The following is a 20,889-nucleotide window of genomic DNA, read 5'->3' as shown; positions in this document are numbered from 1 at the left end:
GACCACCTTACTACTGAAATCCCAAGGTCTACCCCTGAAGTAACCGTCCATGGGCAACATACCTGGAATATCAGTGCAAAACAGCAGCACAGGCCAACAGATTTGATTAGCAGAAAACTGCATAATGCAGGAACATAAGGCTGCTTCCAAGTAAGGGAAATTTGCCAGCATCCATACAAGCTAGAAGTTACCTTTGTTATAGAGTTTCAGTCTTTGCTGTACAGATGTAATGGCTCCCAGTACTGAAAGGCGATTCACTCGAGACTTAATGTTGGAGGCGGTGCCAAACTCATCCGCTAACATTTTTGCCACTCGCGAAATCTGGTCTTTGGGGGGAATGATCAACGATATCATGCTGGTACCATTGCTAGGAAAGGAAAAAAGAGGGGTTGTGAGCAGCCACCGGCCAAAGCAACAAGTGTATTCATACCGTATCCCGTGCACACGGTTGCCTCTCCTCCCTCCCCACAAGGAGGCTTCACGTCAGTGTTGTTGGTGTAATTTCCCTTCTGCTGGATCATAATGGGAAAGAAAAGAAAACAAAACTCTTCGGAGGATTTGACTCTATAATGAAGTATTCAGGTTAGCCACTACCAAGTCCTCCAAAAGCTGCTCATTTAACATGGGATACTACTCTGAGAAGAAAAGAATGTATGTACAGGCTAAGGGTTTCAAGCTAAAGGCATGTAAGCAGTCCCTAGCAGAGATTTTCTAAAACAATGCAGCCACATACTTTAAGGATATTTTAAAGCCCATTTCATTTGTTCTCAGACAGCTGGAGCACTAGCCAGCCCAAGTGCTTGTTTAACACTTTGTTCTCCTCCGATTAATATAGAAAACTGAACTGGAATGATCCTTTTGTCGCAGTTAGTCCTTCCTAATTTCCCACTAGCACTTTGCTTTATAGAGAAGCTCACCCTCTAGCAGCTGCTTTAAATAAAGCACGCTTAAGCACATGACAGCTAGTTCAGAAGCACCAACCCCAGGCACTGAGTCAGGAGATAAGACCCTACAAATCACAGAACAGGCTTAAATTAAATGGCAGGGGGGAAGTAAGTTTGATATTCGTTCTTCCTAAGGCTTTTGGGTGGATCCGGCAGAGGTCTTAATCCCCAGAGCAGCCTCGTGGTTCAAATCCATCCAAAGCCAAAACGAAAATTGGGAAGTTCCTGTCTGCCTCCCAGCAGGTACCTCCCATTTGCCACTGAAGTATCCCAGATGTCTGAAGTGTTGCTTCTGCATTGTCTCAAATTTAACCCAGACCTCATACTTCACATTAGAGTAATGACATAAAAATCAAATACCTCATCATGTCCTCTAGCCCTCTCAAGGGCAAACCAGCTAAGCTCAGTGAAAAAAGCCTCTACTCAGGATGCCGAGTCAGAGAACTAAAGTGCTTTTTCAGCCATAATTTTTTTTTTTTTTTAAAGGGTTTTGCTCTTTTACATTTCTTACAGTAGGAGAAGACTAACACGGTACCTGTGTGCTGCTGTTTCAGCTTGTCATGCACTAGCGTCCTGCCTGAAGTGTTTGGGCTACAGAGACAGCAGGGAAGTGCTTTAAAAAGCATCACTTCATTAGCCTCTTTACAAAAGTTGTACAGCCCTCTTCCAAAGATCTTCAATTCAGGACAAGTTGAAACAGATGCTGGTAGGTCAAGTAAGTCCCTGACCTTAAAGACAACTAATTGGTTTTAATATCCAAGATCCCCATACACACTAATCAAGAAAGTCGCAAAGAGACACTTGCACACATTATTCCCAGAAGGAGCTTTGAGCCATGCTGACAGCTATCAGACTTCCAGGTCACACCAGCCAAGAATACTCCATATACCACTCAATTAAAGCCGTTAGCTACCCCAGTGAATGGCACAAGCCTTAGGGGAGATATAATGGCCTATCATTCCCAGCAGGCTCCTTTGAGCAAGAGGCTGATCAGAATGAAAGCAACTCTTCCCGACTTTTCTGAAAGTAGCATTCGAGGCAAGCTCACGCAGTTCATTTCTCCCCCTGAAAGAAGAGATTCTCACACTTCCCAGAGATGAGAAAGGTCTGCACATCACGCCCAGCTTGCTGCATGAACTAAGGCCTTCTCAATGTGACAGACAGGTGGGAGGTGGGACTGTTGTGCCTCTTGGTCACTCCATAGCTCTCCTGCTAGGAAGATGTTCCATGCAGTTTTTCCTGCATTGAGGACGGAGGGGGAAGAGCAGGCAGCAAGCCAGGGGAGCACGGGGGAATAGCAAGGAGGAAGGGTGGGTTCTTCAGTAAAAGAGCACTTCACTTTTGCAATACAAGCCACCCCTCGAATCCCAGCCCTGGCCTCGCGTTATGTTCCACTGCCCCAGAAACACTGGCGTTAGCACCCGCTGCCCAGGGTGCAGCTCTGCGTACTGTGAGCCAGCTGGACTGTACTAAACCCACACTGTGAAGAGGCCACCGTCACCGGCGAGTATTTATATTACACACAGAATCTTATCCACAAGGCAGAGTCACGTGTGCCAGTCAAATCACTGCTCCTTAGGACCACCCTGCCCAAAGCACCCTACCCGAGGTAACACAGCAGACTTCACAAGCCCTCATGATTTATTACTGCTAACAAATGAATGAAAAGGGTCTCTTAGATGATGTGTTCTCCTTCATTTAAGTCTCAAGCTAGTTTAACACGCACAGTGCAGTACTGTGCTTGGTCCAACCCTTCAGCAAATCCCAGCCCGGACTTACATCCAAAAGCACCTTCCATTACCAACAGCAAGTGCATTTCTTGGGTTTGACGTGCTTTCACCACTATTTAGTCCACCAAAGCTATTTCAGGCACTAACTGATTCCTGCAGAATCCAGCAAAATAGCAAGCGTGCAGCTTGCCACAGGAGCAGCAGCAGCTGGAGCACCTCGCAACAAGCCAGGAGCACAAGGAGTCAGCCAACTCGTCACCCTGTGTCCGCAGGCACCCAGCACCCCAAGGGGGGCAGCCCCTGCCAGCATGCTGCTGCCTGCTGGGTACAGCTAATCCACCCAACCAAGTAGTTAATTAGGCAGCCAGCTAATTGAAGGTTAACAGTCAGCACCCCCTGCTCATCTTCCTCTTCCTTAAACAAGCACACTGTCAGTATCTGATCACTAAACTAGAACACGTCCCAGAGAGGTTGAGACCAGCATGACACCAGCTGAAGCAGATCCACACCCAAATGACCAGGATGGCTACAGAACTGCCTCACACACCACTAAGACCTTGTCACCCTACCGCAGAAGAGTGGTTTTCCCCTCTCAAAGCAATCTTGTACCTGTATGTGACCTTACTGCAGGACGGCAAGGTCTAAAACAATAAAACAACTTGTGGTTGCATCTGCTAAATTCACCACAATGAGACAAAGCGTAGCAGTGTTTCCAAGAAAGTTGCTGGTCAAAAACACCTAGGAAAAAAAAAGGTTATTCCGTATAGTAATAAAATTTCCAGGTTTCCTAACGGTCTTTGCAGCCACTGCACCCGCACAAGACAATGGGTATTTCTGCAAAATTCCATGCCAGGCTCTAGAGTACATTTAATCTGGGAACAAGGTAGGGCAAATCACGCTGACTACAATCTCCCAAAAGGGGCCTTTCCAAACAGCAGACCTCTAAAACCAACAGGCTCTGCCATGCACGAAGCACACGGGACATTTGCTGCCTGGCAGGCCGCGGCCAACTATGCATCCCCTAGCAAGCACACTGCCAGGCAGAACTTCATTACAGAATTGTTACAGTGAACAATTAAGTAATCAATCTAGATTAAGGCAGTGCTCACACACTGGCAGCTCGTGATCGAACGTGCAATGAGCTGGTTCTTCCCTGAATCATCCCCAGCGCTCCTGCAGGAAGGATGGACCTGAAGCACTCTGGATTATATTCCGCTCAGAAGGATCCCGATTTCAAAATGCAGCACTGGCAAGAGGCTCCCTCCCTCGTTTTAGTGTACCCAAGACAAATTACACTAGATCAGCTGAAAGCTAATGCTTTCAGACTGAACTAAGCCGGGGAGTTTTAAGCAACTAGAGACAGTTGCTGTCCCTATTCTGGGCTAAGGAGTGCCTGCACAGCAGCCAAATAGCTGCCACTGTAACGCAAGTATGTGCATCAGGACCCGAAACGCTCCCAGATTATTTGCTTTGCAAGTAACTGGCATCCTGGACCACAGGCCAGCACAACATGTGGCACTGCACAAGGGACTGGAGAGGAGGAAACGAAAGCATTAAGGGCACCTGTTCACACACTACAAAGAAACAAGGGGGCAATTAAGCACCGACCTCTGGAAAGGTAGAAACACTTCACTGTGGGTACTACGGTAACTACTCATGCTGTGCCAGCCCTGCCAGTAATTGGCAATTAGATCAGCTTTAGCATGGCCTGGAAGGTACAGCATTAGGTATCTCTAGGATAGAAGATGATGATCAGGGCTCCAACTTTGCTCCTAAACCACTGCAGGTGAGCTCCAACAACCTGCCAGACAGCTGTTGGGGGGAATGGGTGGACAAACACACACAAACACATTTTGCACTCTCAAGACAGCAATTTCTTTAGAAAATTGAGGTGGATAGGACAGCCTGTTCTATTATTAAAACTTCAGTGTTACTACAGTTTGAATTTTAGAGAACTGTACCACAAACTAAACAGCTTTCCCAGTCACACAGAGGCCCAAGAGCAAATGTTAACAAGTTATCACAGCGAGTGGCAGTGCGTGCGGTGCTGAATCATCACTAACCTAGCCCTGAAAAGCTGAAGGGGAAAGTTTTGCCAGTAATCCTGCAAACAGGTATTACGGCATCCAAGCAGCTCATTTTCCCTGCAAGATCTTCCTGCACTGCCTAACAGGTATCATCTGACAGATCTCACTGTGCCTTACAACAGCTGTGGTACCTGCAGACCAAGAAGAGAACCACTGGGTTCTTTCCAGAAGCAAGAGCAAGGATTTCACAGAAGACACACCAGCTGGACTGCTGTTTGGAGTCCCAAGCCATGTCTGGCACCAGGAGCGGTGCCCACTGCGGACACATTTTATGGTTCAGCATGAGGAAACCACCACAGCAGAAGGGCAGTGCACAAAGCGAGCTGTGTGTCACATTTGAGATAAGCTGCCAAGTACACCCCATGGCTGGTTTTCATTACAGCTGGCAGTTAAGCCTCCTGTTCTGGGTGACCATCTTCATCCACAGGGATTCGGTTTCTACTCTTTTGCCCATCAGAAGGGAACAGCTGAGCAGATCCTCAGACCTTCAGCTTTCAGCTGAAACTAGAAACTGGTCTAATGGTTTTCTAAAAGACTTCTACCATCTTACACAGCACTATGTCAGTAAAACGGCTACCTGCATGGCCACGTACCACACAAAACCAAACCAGTGAGCACTGACTGTAGCTACGCTTGACTTGGCAGCCAAGAGCAATCCCCACCAGAAGTCTGAGGAGTAACAGTCACTCAACCTGTCTCCTGGAATCTGGGATATGTGCTGGCAAAGGAGAGCGTTAATTTAACAGACATGCCATATAAATAGCAGTTACTGGCCTACCCTGTGGTATCAGAGGAGACTTCACAAACAGCAGCTGAACTGTAGTTGTTCCACAATGAAACATTTTACACGAATAGCATACTGTGTAATGTGGAGATGCAGAGGCAAGGAAGGTCAGTCATTCCCTCGGACTCAAAATGAGCATATTTTTACAGTGCACTAGCTTCATGAGCATTTTGCTTTCCCCAGGAACCAAGGGCAGCACAAGGCCTATATGTGATTGTGCCAGAGACTGGCAGGAGCACGGAGCAAACATGCTTTCAGATAATCTGATCTTAACCACGTACCACAGCTAGGAAGCTTTCTATGAAATAACTGTTGCCACATACTGCTTCAAGCGATGTTACCTGCCCAAGGTAACATCTGTTGGTCTCCATCCAAGAGGACTGCAGATTACTGGGCAGGCATTACATGTACCGAGGAGCCCAAGCTGCCTGGACAGCCAAGACTGCTGAAGTTATATGATGGCTAGACCAGTTCCATCACTGACACATCCACAGCCAGCTGCAAGATGGATGCCAGCAATATCTATTTAGCCTAAGGCAGAGTTTCACCAGGCACATACCACAGGTCCAGGAGAAGAGAGCTACCTTTGAGCAAATATCCACACAGCACTGCAGGCATATGGTACTTCAGCGAAGGACTAAGAGGAGAGCACAGTCCACACAAGCAGTGACGCAAGTAAAGAATATATGAGCATTTTTTTGATCCTGTATCTGAGCAGAGATGTTGAATCAAGCACTATAAAAAGTAAGTGTCCTTTGGTATAGGCAAGCACAAAACTGCTGGTTCAGGTTCTCTTACAAAACACAGGCCATTAGACACTCCCTATTCATACAAGCTCTGTATGCAACAGCACTGACCTTGCCGTAGGGAAGTTCTAAGCATATGCTCTTACAACTTATGAATTATGCTTGTGAAGTACATAAACAGGTCACAGCCATGCCCTTTAGAGACTTAAGGTCCTTTAATAAGACAAAGCCTTCATCAAATAGGAAATGGCTCAAGTCCACTTGAGATGCCAAATCTAGAGAGAAGACAGCAGATGCAAAAGCTACGTAACTTTTCCTGGAAATCCTGTCAGCCTGCTAAGAAACAGCAGAGACAATCTTAAGAGTCTAGGATCCCTTCAGAACTTTCCAGAGGCAATGTCATCTGGAAGCTTACCCAAAGACTGCATTGCCTGTGAGAATATTGGTTGAATGCTTTGCAAGAAACACAAGCCAACATGCCTCAATATAATTGCCGCTTGAGAAGCAACAGCTTTTTGTGATGTCTCCATCAGAAATAGATGAAATCCCACTCCCTGTTCAGATGATGGGCTCAAAGCACAGCTGGAGCAGGAGACAAGTGCTGCATGGATACCTAGACAGACCACACACCACCAGTTAGCTTGGCAATGGGATCTACCATTAGCTCCTTTGAAGTTTAACGCAAAGTTGAGCTGAAAGCTATGCAGTTGGCAGTACATTTTACAGCACTGTTTCAGCAAGAACCTCACAACTCCCACCTCAGAGGCATTCTGCATTTCACCACAGCACACGCCAGAACTCTGGATCATCTATTAAAAGGCAACATCAATACAAGTTGCTCCTCAAATGTTTCCAGGTCATGCAAAGAAGGGTATGAAGATGTGGAAGAGACCGGTTCCCAAGCAAAAGTATAGCAGAGAGATGACCTCTCTGGATCCAGTGCCACCTCAGAAGCCCAGAAAAAAGCACAAGGTGGGGGCAGGGTGGATAGGAAGGGAGGACTGCAGAGCCAGAAGACCAAGTAATTCTTTCCCCAAGAATACTTTTCAGCATAAGCATTAATTGGAGAAAGCCAGCCCCCCTCCCCCGAGTCCAAGAAACACTCCAGACAGCTAATTCCCCGTCAAGTCTTTGAATGCCACCTCCACCCTGGACAAAGGAAAATCACTTTGCTGCACAGCATGAGGCCATGCAGCTATTGCCACCATGGCTCACACAATGCCAAGCTCTCACGCTGTAGTTCTGTCCCAGAGCCCTGGACAGGAATCTTGTACATCATCTTCCTGTAACGCTGGCAAATGCGGCAGAAAGCATTTTGTGTAACCAGACACAGTTTGAACAGACATTAAGATTGTCCTGGAAAGGTATTCTGCCCTCTTACTCTAACCCACTGACCTTCTCAAAGCCCCAGGTGCCAAGCAAGCTTACCAAGTGCAAGCTAGGGAGCAGAGCATGAACCCACCCTGGAAAAGAGAAGTGAGCCTGCTTTCCTCAGTGCACCCCCTGCTTCAGCAGCAAGGGAAAGCTTCCCAGAGGGAGGCAGCAAATGGCTGCTTCAGCAAAGGAGCAGAGGCAAGCCTGGCTAGTGTCTCACCAAGGGTCAGGCAAGGTAGTGCTCTCCCCACTTCAGCAGTCACGGGCCTGCTGCCAGGATATGCCTCCTGAGCTCAGCATGCATCACTCCCCAGGGACAGAAAGGAGGTGAAAGAAGAATCAGGTCACAGACCTCTATTCCTCCACACCACAGAGAATTTGGCCAGGTATCACATGTCTGAAGGCTGCACAAGTAGCAGGTAACAGCAAGCCCTTGCCCATTGGTCCACCAGGCACCACCTGCGCAGAGGCCAAGGGCAGCAGCTCCATGCTCTGAGCTTCCACCTGTCCCTAGCTCCGACACTGCGGCTGCTGCTCAGGCAACACCAGCACCCAGATCCCAACTCAGTTCCGCAGCTCCAGGAGCAGATCCTGGCTGACTTCATCCCCTGTTGCTGAAGAGCAGTGAATCAGCACCAGTGGACACAGCACACCCCACAGGGAAGGTGAATTAATGCCACTCCGAAATCCTTGGATCAAAGGCAACACATCACAAAACATAATTGTGAAGGCATGTTTTGAACAGGCCTTATTGGCTGCATCTGACCTCATGCAGAAAGCCCGGATGCCCAATTACTGGTAAGTGGAACAGACATTTCTGCACTTCAGACATTTGTGACTCACCGGCTTAGTTTTGCGACAGCTCCCCTGCTCTCCCTCCTCCCTCTCCAATTATTAATGCTCCAAGTTTAAAAGACTTGTTGCATTATGCTAATGGGCCAGTTGGGTACAAGATGTACACTGAGGGACTGAACCAACAAATCCAGATTTGCTTGTTAAGATGTTAATGCCTCAGAGCTACGTGGGAATCGGTAGCTAACAGGGGCAAAAAAGAAATCCAATTGCCACAAAGCCAAAAAAGTCTGTCCTCTTTTGAAATGCTCATTCCTGTCTTCCACCACGTCATTTATCTTCAGCAGTCAGGGGCTCATTCATTAGCTCTATGTGAATGATGATCTGTGTATGAATCACACTGTTCACTAATGATTCACACAGTTGTGAAAGCGGGTATCAGGCTGCTGAACTACCAAGGGCTATAAACCACTTACTAGAGTTCCTGTCTGACATGTAACCACTCTCCCAGATCAGGTCATTTTCTGCCACTTGCTAGTGTGTACTCTCAAAACAGCACTTCCTAATTGTTGCTATAATTCAAAAGGAACAGGTAGAGCAGGCAGATGAGAAAGCCCAGGAAATGTTTTACAAGAATTAGACACAGGCAACCAGCAGGATGTCAACAACCCTTTGGATGTTCTCCCCCGGCTTTGGCTGTCTTCTCACCTGGCGCAGAGAGAGGGCAGCTTTCTCACACCACCCACCCTTGACAGCACTGAAAGACAAACTCTTAAACACTGCCTTAGTCCGGAGAGGTCTGATCAGCCCCACTCACATGAACTCAGTATTCAGCTTCTAACCCAGCACTATGGAGGCTGGCAGCCTGAAGAGACTCAAACAGTCAGCGCAGGAAAGCAGCAGGTAAGCAGCTGCAGTACATCCTATGTGATTACCTGCCACAGAGCCCTCAGACACCACTTCTGCCCTGGACTACTATTTCTATTCCAGCCTCTCTCCCAGCATCTCCTCCTCCTCACACTACCAGAAGCAAAAGGCAGTACTAATATTATAGCCTTTGCCTCTGTAACAGAAATGGACCTCCTTTAGAAATTACCCTTAAAACAAGGGGGCTAAGAAAGCACTACTTCGAGGAAGCAATTTGGTTTAGGTAAGAACTGAAATCGTAACCTCTTCCCTGAACACTCCACACTTTAATGACAGATCATAAAGCCAAAGCACAGAATTCCTTGTCAGTAACATTCCACGTGCCACCCCGCAGATGCTACTGTTCCAGTCCTTGCCCCACTCATCTGCCTCTCATTCCCCACAGAGTAAAAGACAAGCTATTTACCCCAAGGCTGGCCCAGCCCAGATTCCAGGCGAAGCAAAAGACTTTTAGCAAAGGTAGGTCCACTGGAGACAGCAGCTTGCTGGAAAAAGATCCTCAGGGCTATCCCATGACTGGCACTAGCACGACATGTCAGCCCTGCAACCCAATTAACACAGCACAAGTTGGAAAGCCAAGTAGTACCTTGCCACAGCACTGCCCTTCACAGATCGACCAGCTCACCCAGGCCCGGTTCAAGGTCTCCATCATAGTCCATGTCCTAAGGTGAAACCTTCGGTTCTGCAGAAACAGATCCTGTATCAACGGTTAAACTGTTTCCCAGAGCCCAGATCAGAAGCACGGCCACAGTGACAGACCCCGATAAAGAAAGTAGGGAAAGAGATCTGCTGCCAGCCTGGGAGCAGGGCAGGGAGCCTCTGAACCAACACATCTCTGGCAGCATATCCAGAAATCAAAGTGATGAAAGGCCACACCAAATCCTCCTCCTGATGTATGACATCATTTAAAGACAAGATAGCTATACTGGTGCTTGCCTAGACACGGTGGTATTGTTACGCTCGAGTAAGACACAGTACACCACTATATATGGTGTACTGTATCTTACAGGCGTATATGGTGCAGCAGCAGAATTCACACCAGAATAAAGAATCAACTATTCCAGCACATTCAACTGTTCAACAGTTACTCCAGCACAGTTGCAACTTCAGCACAACGAAGCTGTACAGTGCCTGCTATCAGTAGAAAAGCCATCTACAGTCAAGTGCTGCAGATGCTCCCAGTGACTACTTGCACTGCCTAATTCAGGAGAGAAATACAGCTCACAGACGCAGCACAGTACAACCCCGCACCGCCAGCTTCCCAGCACTTTGTTCAAGATGAATCAGGAATAAGGCAAACCTGCACATGACATCTGCTTGTGACTGACCACAGTTATTCCCTAAGTGCATCCCAGCAGCTAGCGCTGCCGCAGCATTCACAGCTGTAGTGTCGACTCACAAGGTGGGCTTTCAGGTCCCTTTTGGAAAGGCCACCATCCTAACAGCAGAACAGGACAAGACCTTCTTGCTCTCCAGAACCACCAGGTTGTCCAACAGGTCTCAGCCTTGCCAACTTGCCTGGTCACCAAAGTGGCATCATCCCAGGAGACCCCAGAACAAGGTGTGGAGATGCACAGCCTACCACCCACCTTCACGCAAGTGGCCTCCCATCCCTGTCGCACCAGGCTGGGAAAGAGTAGCAGTTTGAGGCTAATTCTAAAGTTGGGCTCTTCTGCCAGGACCAGCAAGGCTCCAGATGAACTGCAGGAGAACCCTGTTCCAAATGATGCTTTCTGCAACACAAGCTGGGCAAATCATTTATGTCCAAGCAACAGGTCAGCTCTTCTACCCTTCAAGAAGAACTAGTATACGTTTCGCTTCACAGGAATTCCCACATATTTTCAGGCCTCTGTCCTTCCCGGTGACACGTTTGGTTTCTCCCATATAGCAGATTGAGGTCTCAACTTGGCAGAATCCAAACCCTAGCAGGAAACTGCACTGCTTTGCTTTCCCATGGCTCCGGAGACACCAAGACTTCCCTTCTCCTGCCGTTTCTCCATTCTCCTGCTTTGATACATTTCTTCCAGTCACAACCAGAGTAAGTTACTTGTTAAGACTTAGTTTCTGCATTTGCTGAGAAGCCTGCATATGCCCTGTTCCCCCCTACCTTCCAAATACTTAGTTTGAAAAAAAAAAAAAAAAAAGTTCTTCAACACACTATTTGTCAGCCTTAGTTGTCCTTGCAGACAGAGCCCTCAAAGACATCATTCTCTTTGCCTGTTTCAGTAAAATAACTAATAAGGGGTACTGCTCTGAAAGAGCAAGTCCAAGGCAGGAGAGATGATGTCTCAAGGGAGCAGGTTCATGAAGGTTTGACCATTATTAATGCAGCTCCACACCCTGCATCAGCACTTGCTGTGCTCTCAGGGTCAGAAAGTCCATCTGGCAGTGGAGGTGAGAGGTATTGGTAAATAGTTTCCGAGCAAAGCTGTTTGCAGGACGAAAACCCTTGTATCCAAGACTTTCAGAAGTTTTCCAAATGTGATTGAGATGTGACATCTCAGGCCTAAGCCTGCAAGGAGACTGCTAGTGGTTGCTGATACTCAATTTTGCCAAGCATTTACAGCTTAGATTAGCAGAAAAAACTGACCATAGCCCTGCTAACTATTCAGAACTGCAAAGACCAAAGGAACAAAGAGTGATTGTCAGTTTAACACTGACACTGGAAAACTGGACGAAGCAACAGCAGAAAAGCCCCAAGAGAGAGGACAAGGGAAAAACATAGTGGCTCATACCACTTGTACTTGAGCTGCTGCAACATCCACATCAAAAGACATGGCTGCAACTTCTAGGGGGCACAGTCTAGCACCAAGTCTCTCTTTTACAAAAACTAACGGTGGCCTGGAAGCAGAATCGCTTTGTAAGGGAGAAGCAGAAAGGCTTGATGAAAGTCTGAGCACTCCAAGCTACCAGAGATGAATGACAAGGCTAGACTTCTCACAAGGGCTGGCTCACCAGCAGCCTTTTACCCTCATCTTCTTCTGGCTAGAAAGGTTAATTGCCTGTAGTGCAGAACTCATGCCCCATTTGCTCTCATACATACATACTCTGCAGATACCACATACCCCCCCCCCCCCCTTCCTTTCTCACTAAATCAGAAAGACCAACTCATTCGCTTTGTACAGTATCAGACAGTTTGCAACTCAACTTTGGAAGAGCTAGGAGGAGATAACAGACACTTCGGCTTTAAGCAGCAAGATACTGACAAAAGCTCCTTCTACTCCCTGCCAGCAAACACAGGGTTTTGAGGTGGGTTTGAGAGTTTCAATAATTAGGTTGCATTTTTTTTATTTCCCAGATGAGTGAGAAAGCCAGCTTCCCTAAGCAAGGCCGGAAAAATAACACAGGACTTTCTTGCTAGAATGTTACCTTAAAGTTTCAGAAGCAGCCTTACCCTCGCTGGCCTCTAACCCATCACCTTCTGGTGAAGCTGAAGCTGTGATCCTTCTCCCTCGGTTTTCTGAGCAAATACTGCCACTTACCTCACCTATCCCAGACACGATAAAAGAACTTCCTTGCTCTCCTGCTTGCTTAACATTTTGATAACATTCTGCAGATTTCATTGAGATTTTACCAAAATAGCTGGGTAACAGCAGAAGTGCCCCAACCACCACATATGAATCGAACGCCTAGCTCCAGCTTCCTCTGTTTCCCGTCCCTTTGATCCACTGCAGGAACAACCAGCACATGAAACTGGGACACTGCTGCTGGGTCACTGTTAGGAGTATATGAGTAAGGGAAGGTGGAGACGCCAAGGAGTCCCTAGCTCTCTACATCACCCTATTTAAAGGCTTTGCCCCCTAACCCACCCCAGAACAGGTCTTCCTACTTCACAGGAAGAGGAAGTGACTCTCCCAAAGGCCGGAAAAGCCTGTTTCACTGCCTCACACCTCTTGTGCCTGAAGCCGAAAGCTTCTGGTGGCAAAAGCTGTAGCATCTCTTCCCCTTACTAGGCCCAAACTCAGTAGGATAGTTTTAGCTAGGACTCCATGGAAGCACAACACACATTTACACATAACCAGCATAAGCTTGCTTACTGAAGGATTGCTAGCATCAGCGGCCTTCGTCAGGTGGCGGTTTAAGCAGCTAGCACACGTATTAAGGAACAGCAGTATCACGACAACTAGGAGAGATGCTGGATCCAGAGGGCTCAACTAAACCTCCTACAAGCACTTTCTTGCGCTTGCAGCACCTTTACCACAAAGTAGAGATGTGCCAGGGATCACCGATAGGGAAAAGAGGGAAGACAGTTGGGCTGTGGCCCCAGGAAGCTGTTACCCCTAACAGCCACCCGCTCCAAGCTAGCCCTTCAGCCTCAGCTCCCCCAGGAGCTCTCCAATACCAGTTTTAATCTTGTCCTCTACAACATTCATCTGTTCCAAGCAACATAAGAGCTGCTGCCGCTAAAGGTAGACATGCTTACGCTACCACATTTTGAATCAGAGAGCGCCAAAATGCTAACTGTACATTTCCAAAACACACCCCAGCCTCCCTTGGCTCTGTTGCAGAGACCAATAGCTGTTTTTACAAGCTGCAATGGGTGCCTGTAGCTCCCAAAGCCCTTTCAGCTTCACAGCAGAAGTCATTTACGCGCTCCCATGCTTGCTGGGACCTCCCCATAAGTACAACACATGCTGTCAAGGCTGTGCGAAGGCACAGCCAAATGATCAGCTTTGGCAGTCAAAGTCCACTCTGCTGCAGGGAAGGACAACCCTGGCTCCCCACTTTGTTTTCCCACAACCTCATCCCTTGCCCAGCAACATTATAAATCAGATTTTAAAAAAAATTTAGGGAGACCTGTGGCTTGTGTTCTCCTCCTCATTGCCATCCTGCCTGGGTTACTTTTCAGCTGAACGATTCCCCTGGCCTACTCTACACACAAGAACAAGCACGAGCACTAAAGAAAGAACAAGATGGCAGCTCTGCTTACGCGAGCTGTCCAAAGGCAACCTGCCTTTTGGGTGGACACAGAATGGTGCCAGCGGTGCCCCAGCTAGAGTAACAGTGGTTCAGATGAACCTATGGAAACTGGAGCCGCAAGGGTAGCTAAGGAGTCACCCTTCATTTTTATTTTATTGCATTGCACACCGAGACACACACCTTCTTCGCTATTTCACAGCTCTAGAACCTGTAGCTCTTTCTGTTACTCAAGCCAGAGTGGGTTCCTGACCAGTACAACAAGCAGCTGCTGAGTTAGCCATGGAAACAGGCACCATGTCACTGTTGGCTGTAAGAACATCCAGAAGTCTAACTTCTAGTGGGGAAAAAAAGAAATCAAAGTGCAAGGCTGATATAAGCAGGATTAGAGACTTTAAAGGGAACACTATCCAAGCTCCGGAAGAGCGTGCTTTCAGGGAAATGGGGCAGAGCGCTTTCGCTGGAAGGTGAAGGGGTGAGAAAGAGCAAATAGGTGTCAATATGAGAAGTAAAGCAGGAAGGGCTGCCTCGGCCCCTGCCTCCCTGCCCTCACCCTGCTGCCTTCCCCGGGCCAGCTGGTCCCTTGGGAGGGGCCCAAGCCTGCACGGGGGGCAGCGGAGCAGTCTACTCCCGCTGGAATCCGCCGCTCCCCGGTGCCAGCTGGCACGGGGCGGCCGGGGGCACGGCCAGGCCGGGCCCACGTGGAGCTCGGCAGCCAGCGCGGGGCCGGGGGCACACACCTGTGACACCCCCGCAGCGGCGGCCGGGGGCAGCTCACCCGCTGCGGGGGCGGGGGGCAGCGGCTGCCGGGCCGCCACCGGGCCGAGGCCAGCGGGCAGCTCAGCGGCGGGCGCTGTCCCGCTCCCGCACGGCCACGCTTCCTTTCCGCGCCGGAGACTTCCCGGTGCCCCTGGGGGGGACGCGGCCCTCCCCGCAGGACCCCAGCCCCACTTTGCTCCGCCAGCCCCGGGCCCCAGGTGGCCACAGGGACCCTCCGCCTCACCACGCGGCCAGACAAAAGGGCACCGGGGACGGGGCCGCCGGGACGGGGCTGCGCCTCGCCTCGCCTCCCTCCGCCCCCGCGGCGGCAGGCCCGGGCCCGGGCGGCAGGGCCCCCGCTCCGGCCGGGACTCCCCTCCCCGCCCCAACACCCCCGGGGCGGCCGGCCCCGCTGCCCACCGGCCCGCCCTCCCGCCGCGGCCGCCCCTGAGGCGGCGCAGGCCCCGCCGCTCACCCGCGGGCCGCCTCCAGGCTCTTGATGAGCTTCTTGATCTTCCAGATCTCCACGTTGCGGTCGGCAGCGCTGGGATCGTCCGCCATCTTCTCCCTCCTCCTCCTCCTCCTCCTCCTCCTGCTGCGGCTGCGGCGGCCTGCGGCGGGCCGGCGGCACAGACACAGCGGTTAAACCCCCGCCCCGGCGCGGCCCGGCCCGGCCCGGCCCCGCCGCCGCCGCCGCCCGCCCGCCGCTCCCTCACCTCAGGCCCGGTCCCCCCCGGCGGCGCGCGGCTGGCGGCGGCGCTGACGTCGGACACCGGCTGCTCGCGCTCCCCCTCTCCGCGCTGCATGTGTTGCAATCGGCTCACATGGGGCCTGTGACATCACTTCCGGGGGACCGGGGCGGGGGGCGGCCGTCCGCCCCGCCCGCGCGGGAGCGGAGCGCCACACCATAGGCCGGCTGACGGCCCCTCACCGCCCTCTTTCCACGCCGCTATTGGCCGCCGCTCCGCGCGGGGCGCTATGGGTCGCGTAGTCCGCGGCCCGCCCCGGCCCGGCCGCGGCGCTCGGCGGGGCCGGGGCGGGGCGGCACGGCGGATCTCGCGAGAGCTGCGAGGCAGAGCCCGGGCGCGCTTAAAGGGCCCGCGGCCGCGGCGTGGCCCGGGGCAGGGTTTGCGGCGGCCCTGGCTGCCCGCAGCGTCTCAGGGCCCGCCCCCCCCCCCCCCCCCCCCCCCCGCCGGACCATCCCCCCCCTTCCCCGGGCCCTGCGGTTGGCGTCTGTGTCACACCCACCTACCGGGCGGTGTCACCCTCCAGACCGCCTGTGCGCCCCCCCGGGCAGCGGGCCACCTCTGTTACAGCCCATGCCACCCGCTGTGCCCCCGGCAGCCCGCCGGGGCGGGCAGCGGAACCTGTGCCCCCGGGCCAGCCGCTCCCAGCAGCGCCAGACGGGCCCTCACGGGCGGGATCTCCGGTCCCCGGGCGGCCGCCGCCCCTCAGCACGGCCGGGGCGTTCTCGGAGCCACCGAGGCCCCCCCGGCCCGTCCGGGTCACGCCGGGGGGAGCCGAGCTGGGCGGGGGGCGAGGGTGCACTTACGGAGCCGCAGGGTTATCCTTTCCCTGGAAAAGTCACCTTCCTGCCGGCCTTGTCTGCAGAGGCCTCAGCCTGTGCTCGGGGCGCTGCTCCGGGTCCCCACGTCCCGAGGCGGGCAGCGAGAGCGGCCGGGTTCAGGGGCGGCCAGAGACCTGGGGCGCGGGGTGGAGGGGACCCGGCTGGCGGGGGGGTGGTGCCCCTGCGGCCCTGTCCTGCACCGGGGAGATAAGCCAGCACCGGGCTGCCCGGCGGGTGGGGGCCCCGTGCCCTGTAGGGCCGCAGCTTGGCTCGGCGGGGGGCAACCTCCTGCAGCGCCCCCCGGGGCCCGGGCGAGCGGGGGGGGCTCACGCCAGCCCGTGCCCGGCACAGCAGTGGCTTGGCTGGGGCAGCAGGGCTCCCCGTGTGCCCCTGCAGCACCCCGGGGCTGGGGCCTCTCCTATTAACGCACCATTTGAGGGGGTTTGGCCCGGCAGCCCCGCTCCGGGGTGACAGGCTGGCAGGCCCCCCCTTGGTGCTGCCACTCGGCAGGACAGCGGGGCAGTGGGGGGCGACCCACCTCTGCGTGTCTGAGCACGGGTTCAAGAACTGCAGATAAACAGCAAACACAGCCCCAGCCTCCCCGCCCGGGCCTGGTGAGAACTGGGACCTACTGGGCTTCCTGGGGGATCGCAGCACTGCACAGGAGGAAAGTGAGATGGAGCCTCTCCCCATCCTTCGCCAGACAGTGGCTGTCAGTGCACTGCGAAGGCACGGCTCCTTTTTAAAACCCCTCTCCAAGTAGCACGGCAGCGTATTGAAGGCCACAACCGGCTTTTTTGGCCCCAAAGGCGCCAGGCAGCGGGGCTGGGAGCGCCATGGCCTGGGGAGTGCCTGCTGGTTCTGCCTCTGGCAGTGCCTGAAGCAGGACTGGCTGGGACCGGGGCATGAAACGATGCTGAAGCCATTTACTTTTTTCTTTTATGAAGCGGTAGCAGTGAGGTTGCCCCCTCCCGCCCCACCCCCGAGGTGATGCTCTCCTGGTGATGTTGTGCAGGCACCAGCTGGATGCTGTGGGGGTTCATGGACGAGGTGTCCCTCCAGCCCCAGTCTGCCTCCCTGGGACATACCAGCCCTGGTGTTTGCCGTCAGCCTTGTCACCACTGCCCTGCCCAGGGCAGCCTGGCCTCCAAGCTGTGCCCTGCCCCCCAAGCCCACTGCAGACTCCTCTCCCTCCTGCACTGCCTCTTGGCTCCCCGGCCCAGCACGCCCCAGTAAGGCAGCAGTGAAGCCCTGCTGGGAGCTGGGCACAGCTGGGCAGCACGGTCACCTGAGCAGAGACTGGTCTGGGACTCAGCCTGAAGCTGCTTTTTTCTATCAACAGGGTCATGCCAGGGAGATGCCGTGAATTTCTGAACTACCTGGTTGGATTTAAAGTTCTGTTTTCCTGAGGCTGAGCAAATACCAATTTCAACACTTAGATATTTTTTCCACATGCATCTGGTCCCACACAGCCCTTTATAATCCTCCTCGGTACAGTAAGACACTGGATTATGCCAGGCTTTAGGAGATGATCTGCTGAGATGGAAGTTTATGTGCCTGATAGGACAGGGACAGCGTACACACAAGTCACCCCGTGCTTCCCTGGCAATCCTGCCCTTCCAATTCAACCCAGGGACTGGACTCCAGAAAGCACCTGCTAAGCATCCCAGTTACTGTCTCCCAGTGCGACGCACCCACTTTGCCATGGCACTTTCTGCTCCAGCCTTCCCGATGCGACAGATGCTGCCATCAGTTCCCCCCGCAGCTCTCCCGCTGGCTGGCTGACACAGATGCCGAGCAGCGCCTGTCTCCAACAGCCGGCACAGCTCCGTGGGAATGAGGAGGGAGCCGAGAGCAGCGACGGGGACACAGCCACTGAATTGGAGAGAACTTCTTCAATACGCTGCCGTGCTACTTGGAGAGGGGTTTTAAAAAGGAGCCGTGCCTTCGCAGTGCACTGACAGCCACTGTCTGGCGGAGGATGGGGAGAGGCTCCATCTCACTTTCCTCCTGTGCAGTGCTGCGATCCCCCAGGAAGCCCAGTAGGTCCCAGTCCTCACCAGCCACGCTCCCCTAACATGGCATGCTGCAGTGCTCTGGGCTGGGGGAAAACGCTTTCAGGAAAGGAAAAGAAGCCATTGCAGATACCCTGCACCCGACTGACATGTCGGCCTTCCCTCCCCCATTACAGTCAGGCAGGAGCAGTGATGCTGGAATCTACTATCCCAGTCCTGTTTGTGTTAAGGAATGTTGTGGGTTTGAGGAAGCCTGACTTCCAGAGCCCAGGGAGGCCGCGACTTGCACAGACCTGCTCCCATCTGCAGAGGACATGGCGAGAGGACGCATACAGGTGGAAGCACGCAGCACAAACATGGCTTGGTCACCTTTTTCCCCCAAAGAACATGTGCAAAACTTCTTAATTACTATCCTACAGACCAGCAATTTATTCCAGAGCTACTGCACTGCTGGGGCTACAGGCTTCCTAAATGAGTATCAGCCTACAAGGACAGTGACAGCAGGCAATGAACCCCAAAACCTCCTTTCTCCAGGTGCTGACAGATACCTTCCTAGCGGTGGGACGGCAGCAGCTAACTCTGCTGGACAGGAGTCACTCCTTTTCACAACACAACAGCCCAGCTGCTGCATCTCCTGCCTTCCTGGCAGTTTTTCACAGCAAGAAACTGTTTTCAGCATGACACACATCACCTGATTTCACTTCTCCCTCCCCAGTTCAATAATTTAGCTTATAAAGGAGGAGCTAAGAACAGTGCATTAAAAAATAAAGAACATCTATGAAAGATGTATTTAAACCGTGACAGGGAAAATAATTCATTGAAGAAGCAAAGGCCAACCCTGATCAATGATTCAGGACCCTGGAGGCTGCGAGATGATGATCCATCGCCTTGGCCCTGACGGCACAGCGAGCCCAGAACAGAGGCAAGAGCACGCGAGCAGCAGCCCCCACGCGCAGCAGCGCTGTCCTAGGCTGCCCCGGCTCTGCTGCAGAACATCTGGCTGTGGTTTCAGGGACAGGAAAAGCTTCCACAGAGGATGATTTCCAGTGTTTCACTTAAGGACATTTCCTTTCAGCACCTGAAATACCCAGCTTGCTTTGCTGGGAAATTCCTTCTCTTGTTCAAACTCATTTCATACAGGGGACCACTTTTGACAGGAGCAGCAGCAGAGGGAAATTCAGGACAGAAGTCACCTCTACAAGCAAGTTTTGTAAAGGAAATTATTCCCAGGAGATGCCCAGCCAAATGCTCCCTGCCATTACCAAACTCACATACAGAGAGCAGTAGGGTTATGCTGTGACAGAACGAAGCACACAGCTTTGCACAGAAAACACACCCAGATGGCACAAACAGTTCTTGGGAGCAGCAGCTGCTGTGAACGTGCATGTCCTTAGCCACGTGTTCCTCAGAACTTCCAGGAACCACACTAGCCACAGCATCTCCGTACACCTCGGCCTGCCATTACCTGCCTGTGACAAATAAAGCCCTGCCACTTAAAAAAAACATAACCAACCAGGACACAGACCCACACACAACCAGTCTGTTCATGTCACTTGGCTGCTTGTGGAAGAACCAGCCAGATGAAAGCTGCACAGGCTGGCATGCTGTTACACCACCCTCCCCGTAGCAACCAGAGTTTGGATCCTGAGATCCCACCAACGCTCCTGCTGAAAGAAAAGCACTAAAATTTGGGTTGGAAGCCCTCAGTCCACCAGAAGTAAGGCTGCTTAACACCCCGAGTTTCTGTTAAGACCCCCCTGCATGCCTGCCTACCCCACCGCGGCACACCAAGCATGCTCCAGGCTCCTAAGGCATTACCTCTTACCTGCTCCTACAGCTGCACCAGGCCCCTTCCTCATTTATTAAAATGAAAAAATTTGACTTTACACCCAGGTCAAAATGCTTCAAGCTTCCTCTCGCTGCACAGCTTGACCACCCTCTAAAGTTTCTTCCCGCCCCTCTGTCCGCTTCCCCAGTCTAGGCTGATGTACTCTGAAGTGGAAGCTGCTTCCAGTCCTTGCCAGGACTGCTGGGGAAGAGCTCCGTGGCTGAAGCAGATGCTCTTGGTCCCTTCTATCCCCAACTTAAGGAAAAGTTGATGAACCAGGGCTTGTAGCCTCCCTAATAGCTTCTATTTAGGAAACTGCCTAGGAAGAATCCTTTCCTCCCTCCTAAATTCCTGAGCCGTCAGGACAAAGCAGCCCTAGACGTTGCATTTTCTTTCCAGTCCATTACACAAACAGAAGG

The 20,889-nt window shown here is 52.2% G+C and overlaps 1 protein-coding gene across 2 annotated transcripts in view; it reads right to left on the bottom strand.

The window, feature by feature from the left end:
* ETF1 (eukaryotic translation termination factor 1) overlaps positions 1-15,874 on the bottom strand; it is a 28,434-nt gene extending 12,560 nt beyond the window's left edge. Inside the window, exons 1-2 of one of the 2 annotated variants that reach the window (XM_055718604.1) lie at positions 15,777-15,874; positions 192-367 (exon numbers count right to left, since the gene is read on the bottom strand). In XM_055718604.1, the coding sequence (XP_055574579.1) occupies positions 192-354 (163 nt within the window). In that variant the 5' untranslated portion in view covers positions 355-367; positions 15,777-15,874. Of the gene's footprint in view, positions 1-191; positions 368-15,535; positions 15,676-15,776 lie in introns of those variants that run through there. The other variant, XM_055718603.1, reaches the window with a different exon arrangement.
* Between the last annotated feature and the right edge of the window lie 5,015 nt (positions 15,875-20,889).

Source organism: Falco cherrug, chromosome 8, assembly GCF_023634085.1.
Source record: "Falco cherrug isolate bFalChe1 chromosome 8, bFalChe1.pri, whole genome shotgun sequence".
Classification (NCBI taxonomy): Eukaryota; Metazoa; Chordata; class Aves; order Falconiformes; family Falconidae; genus Falco; species Falco cherrug.
This window is presented reverse-complemented; position numbering and strand designations above follow the sequence as displayed.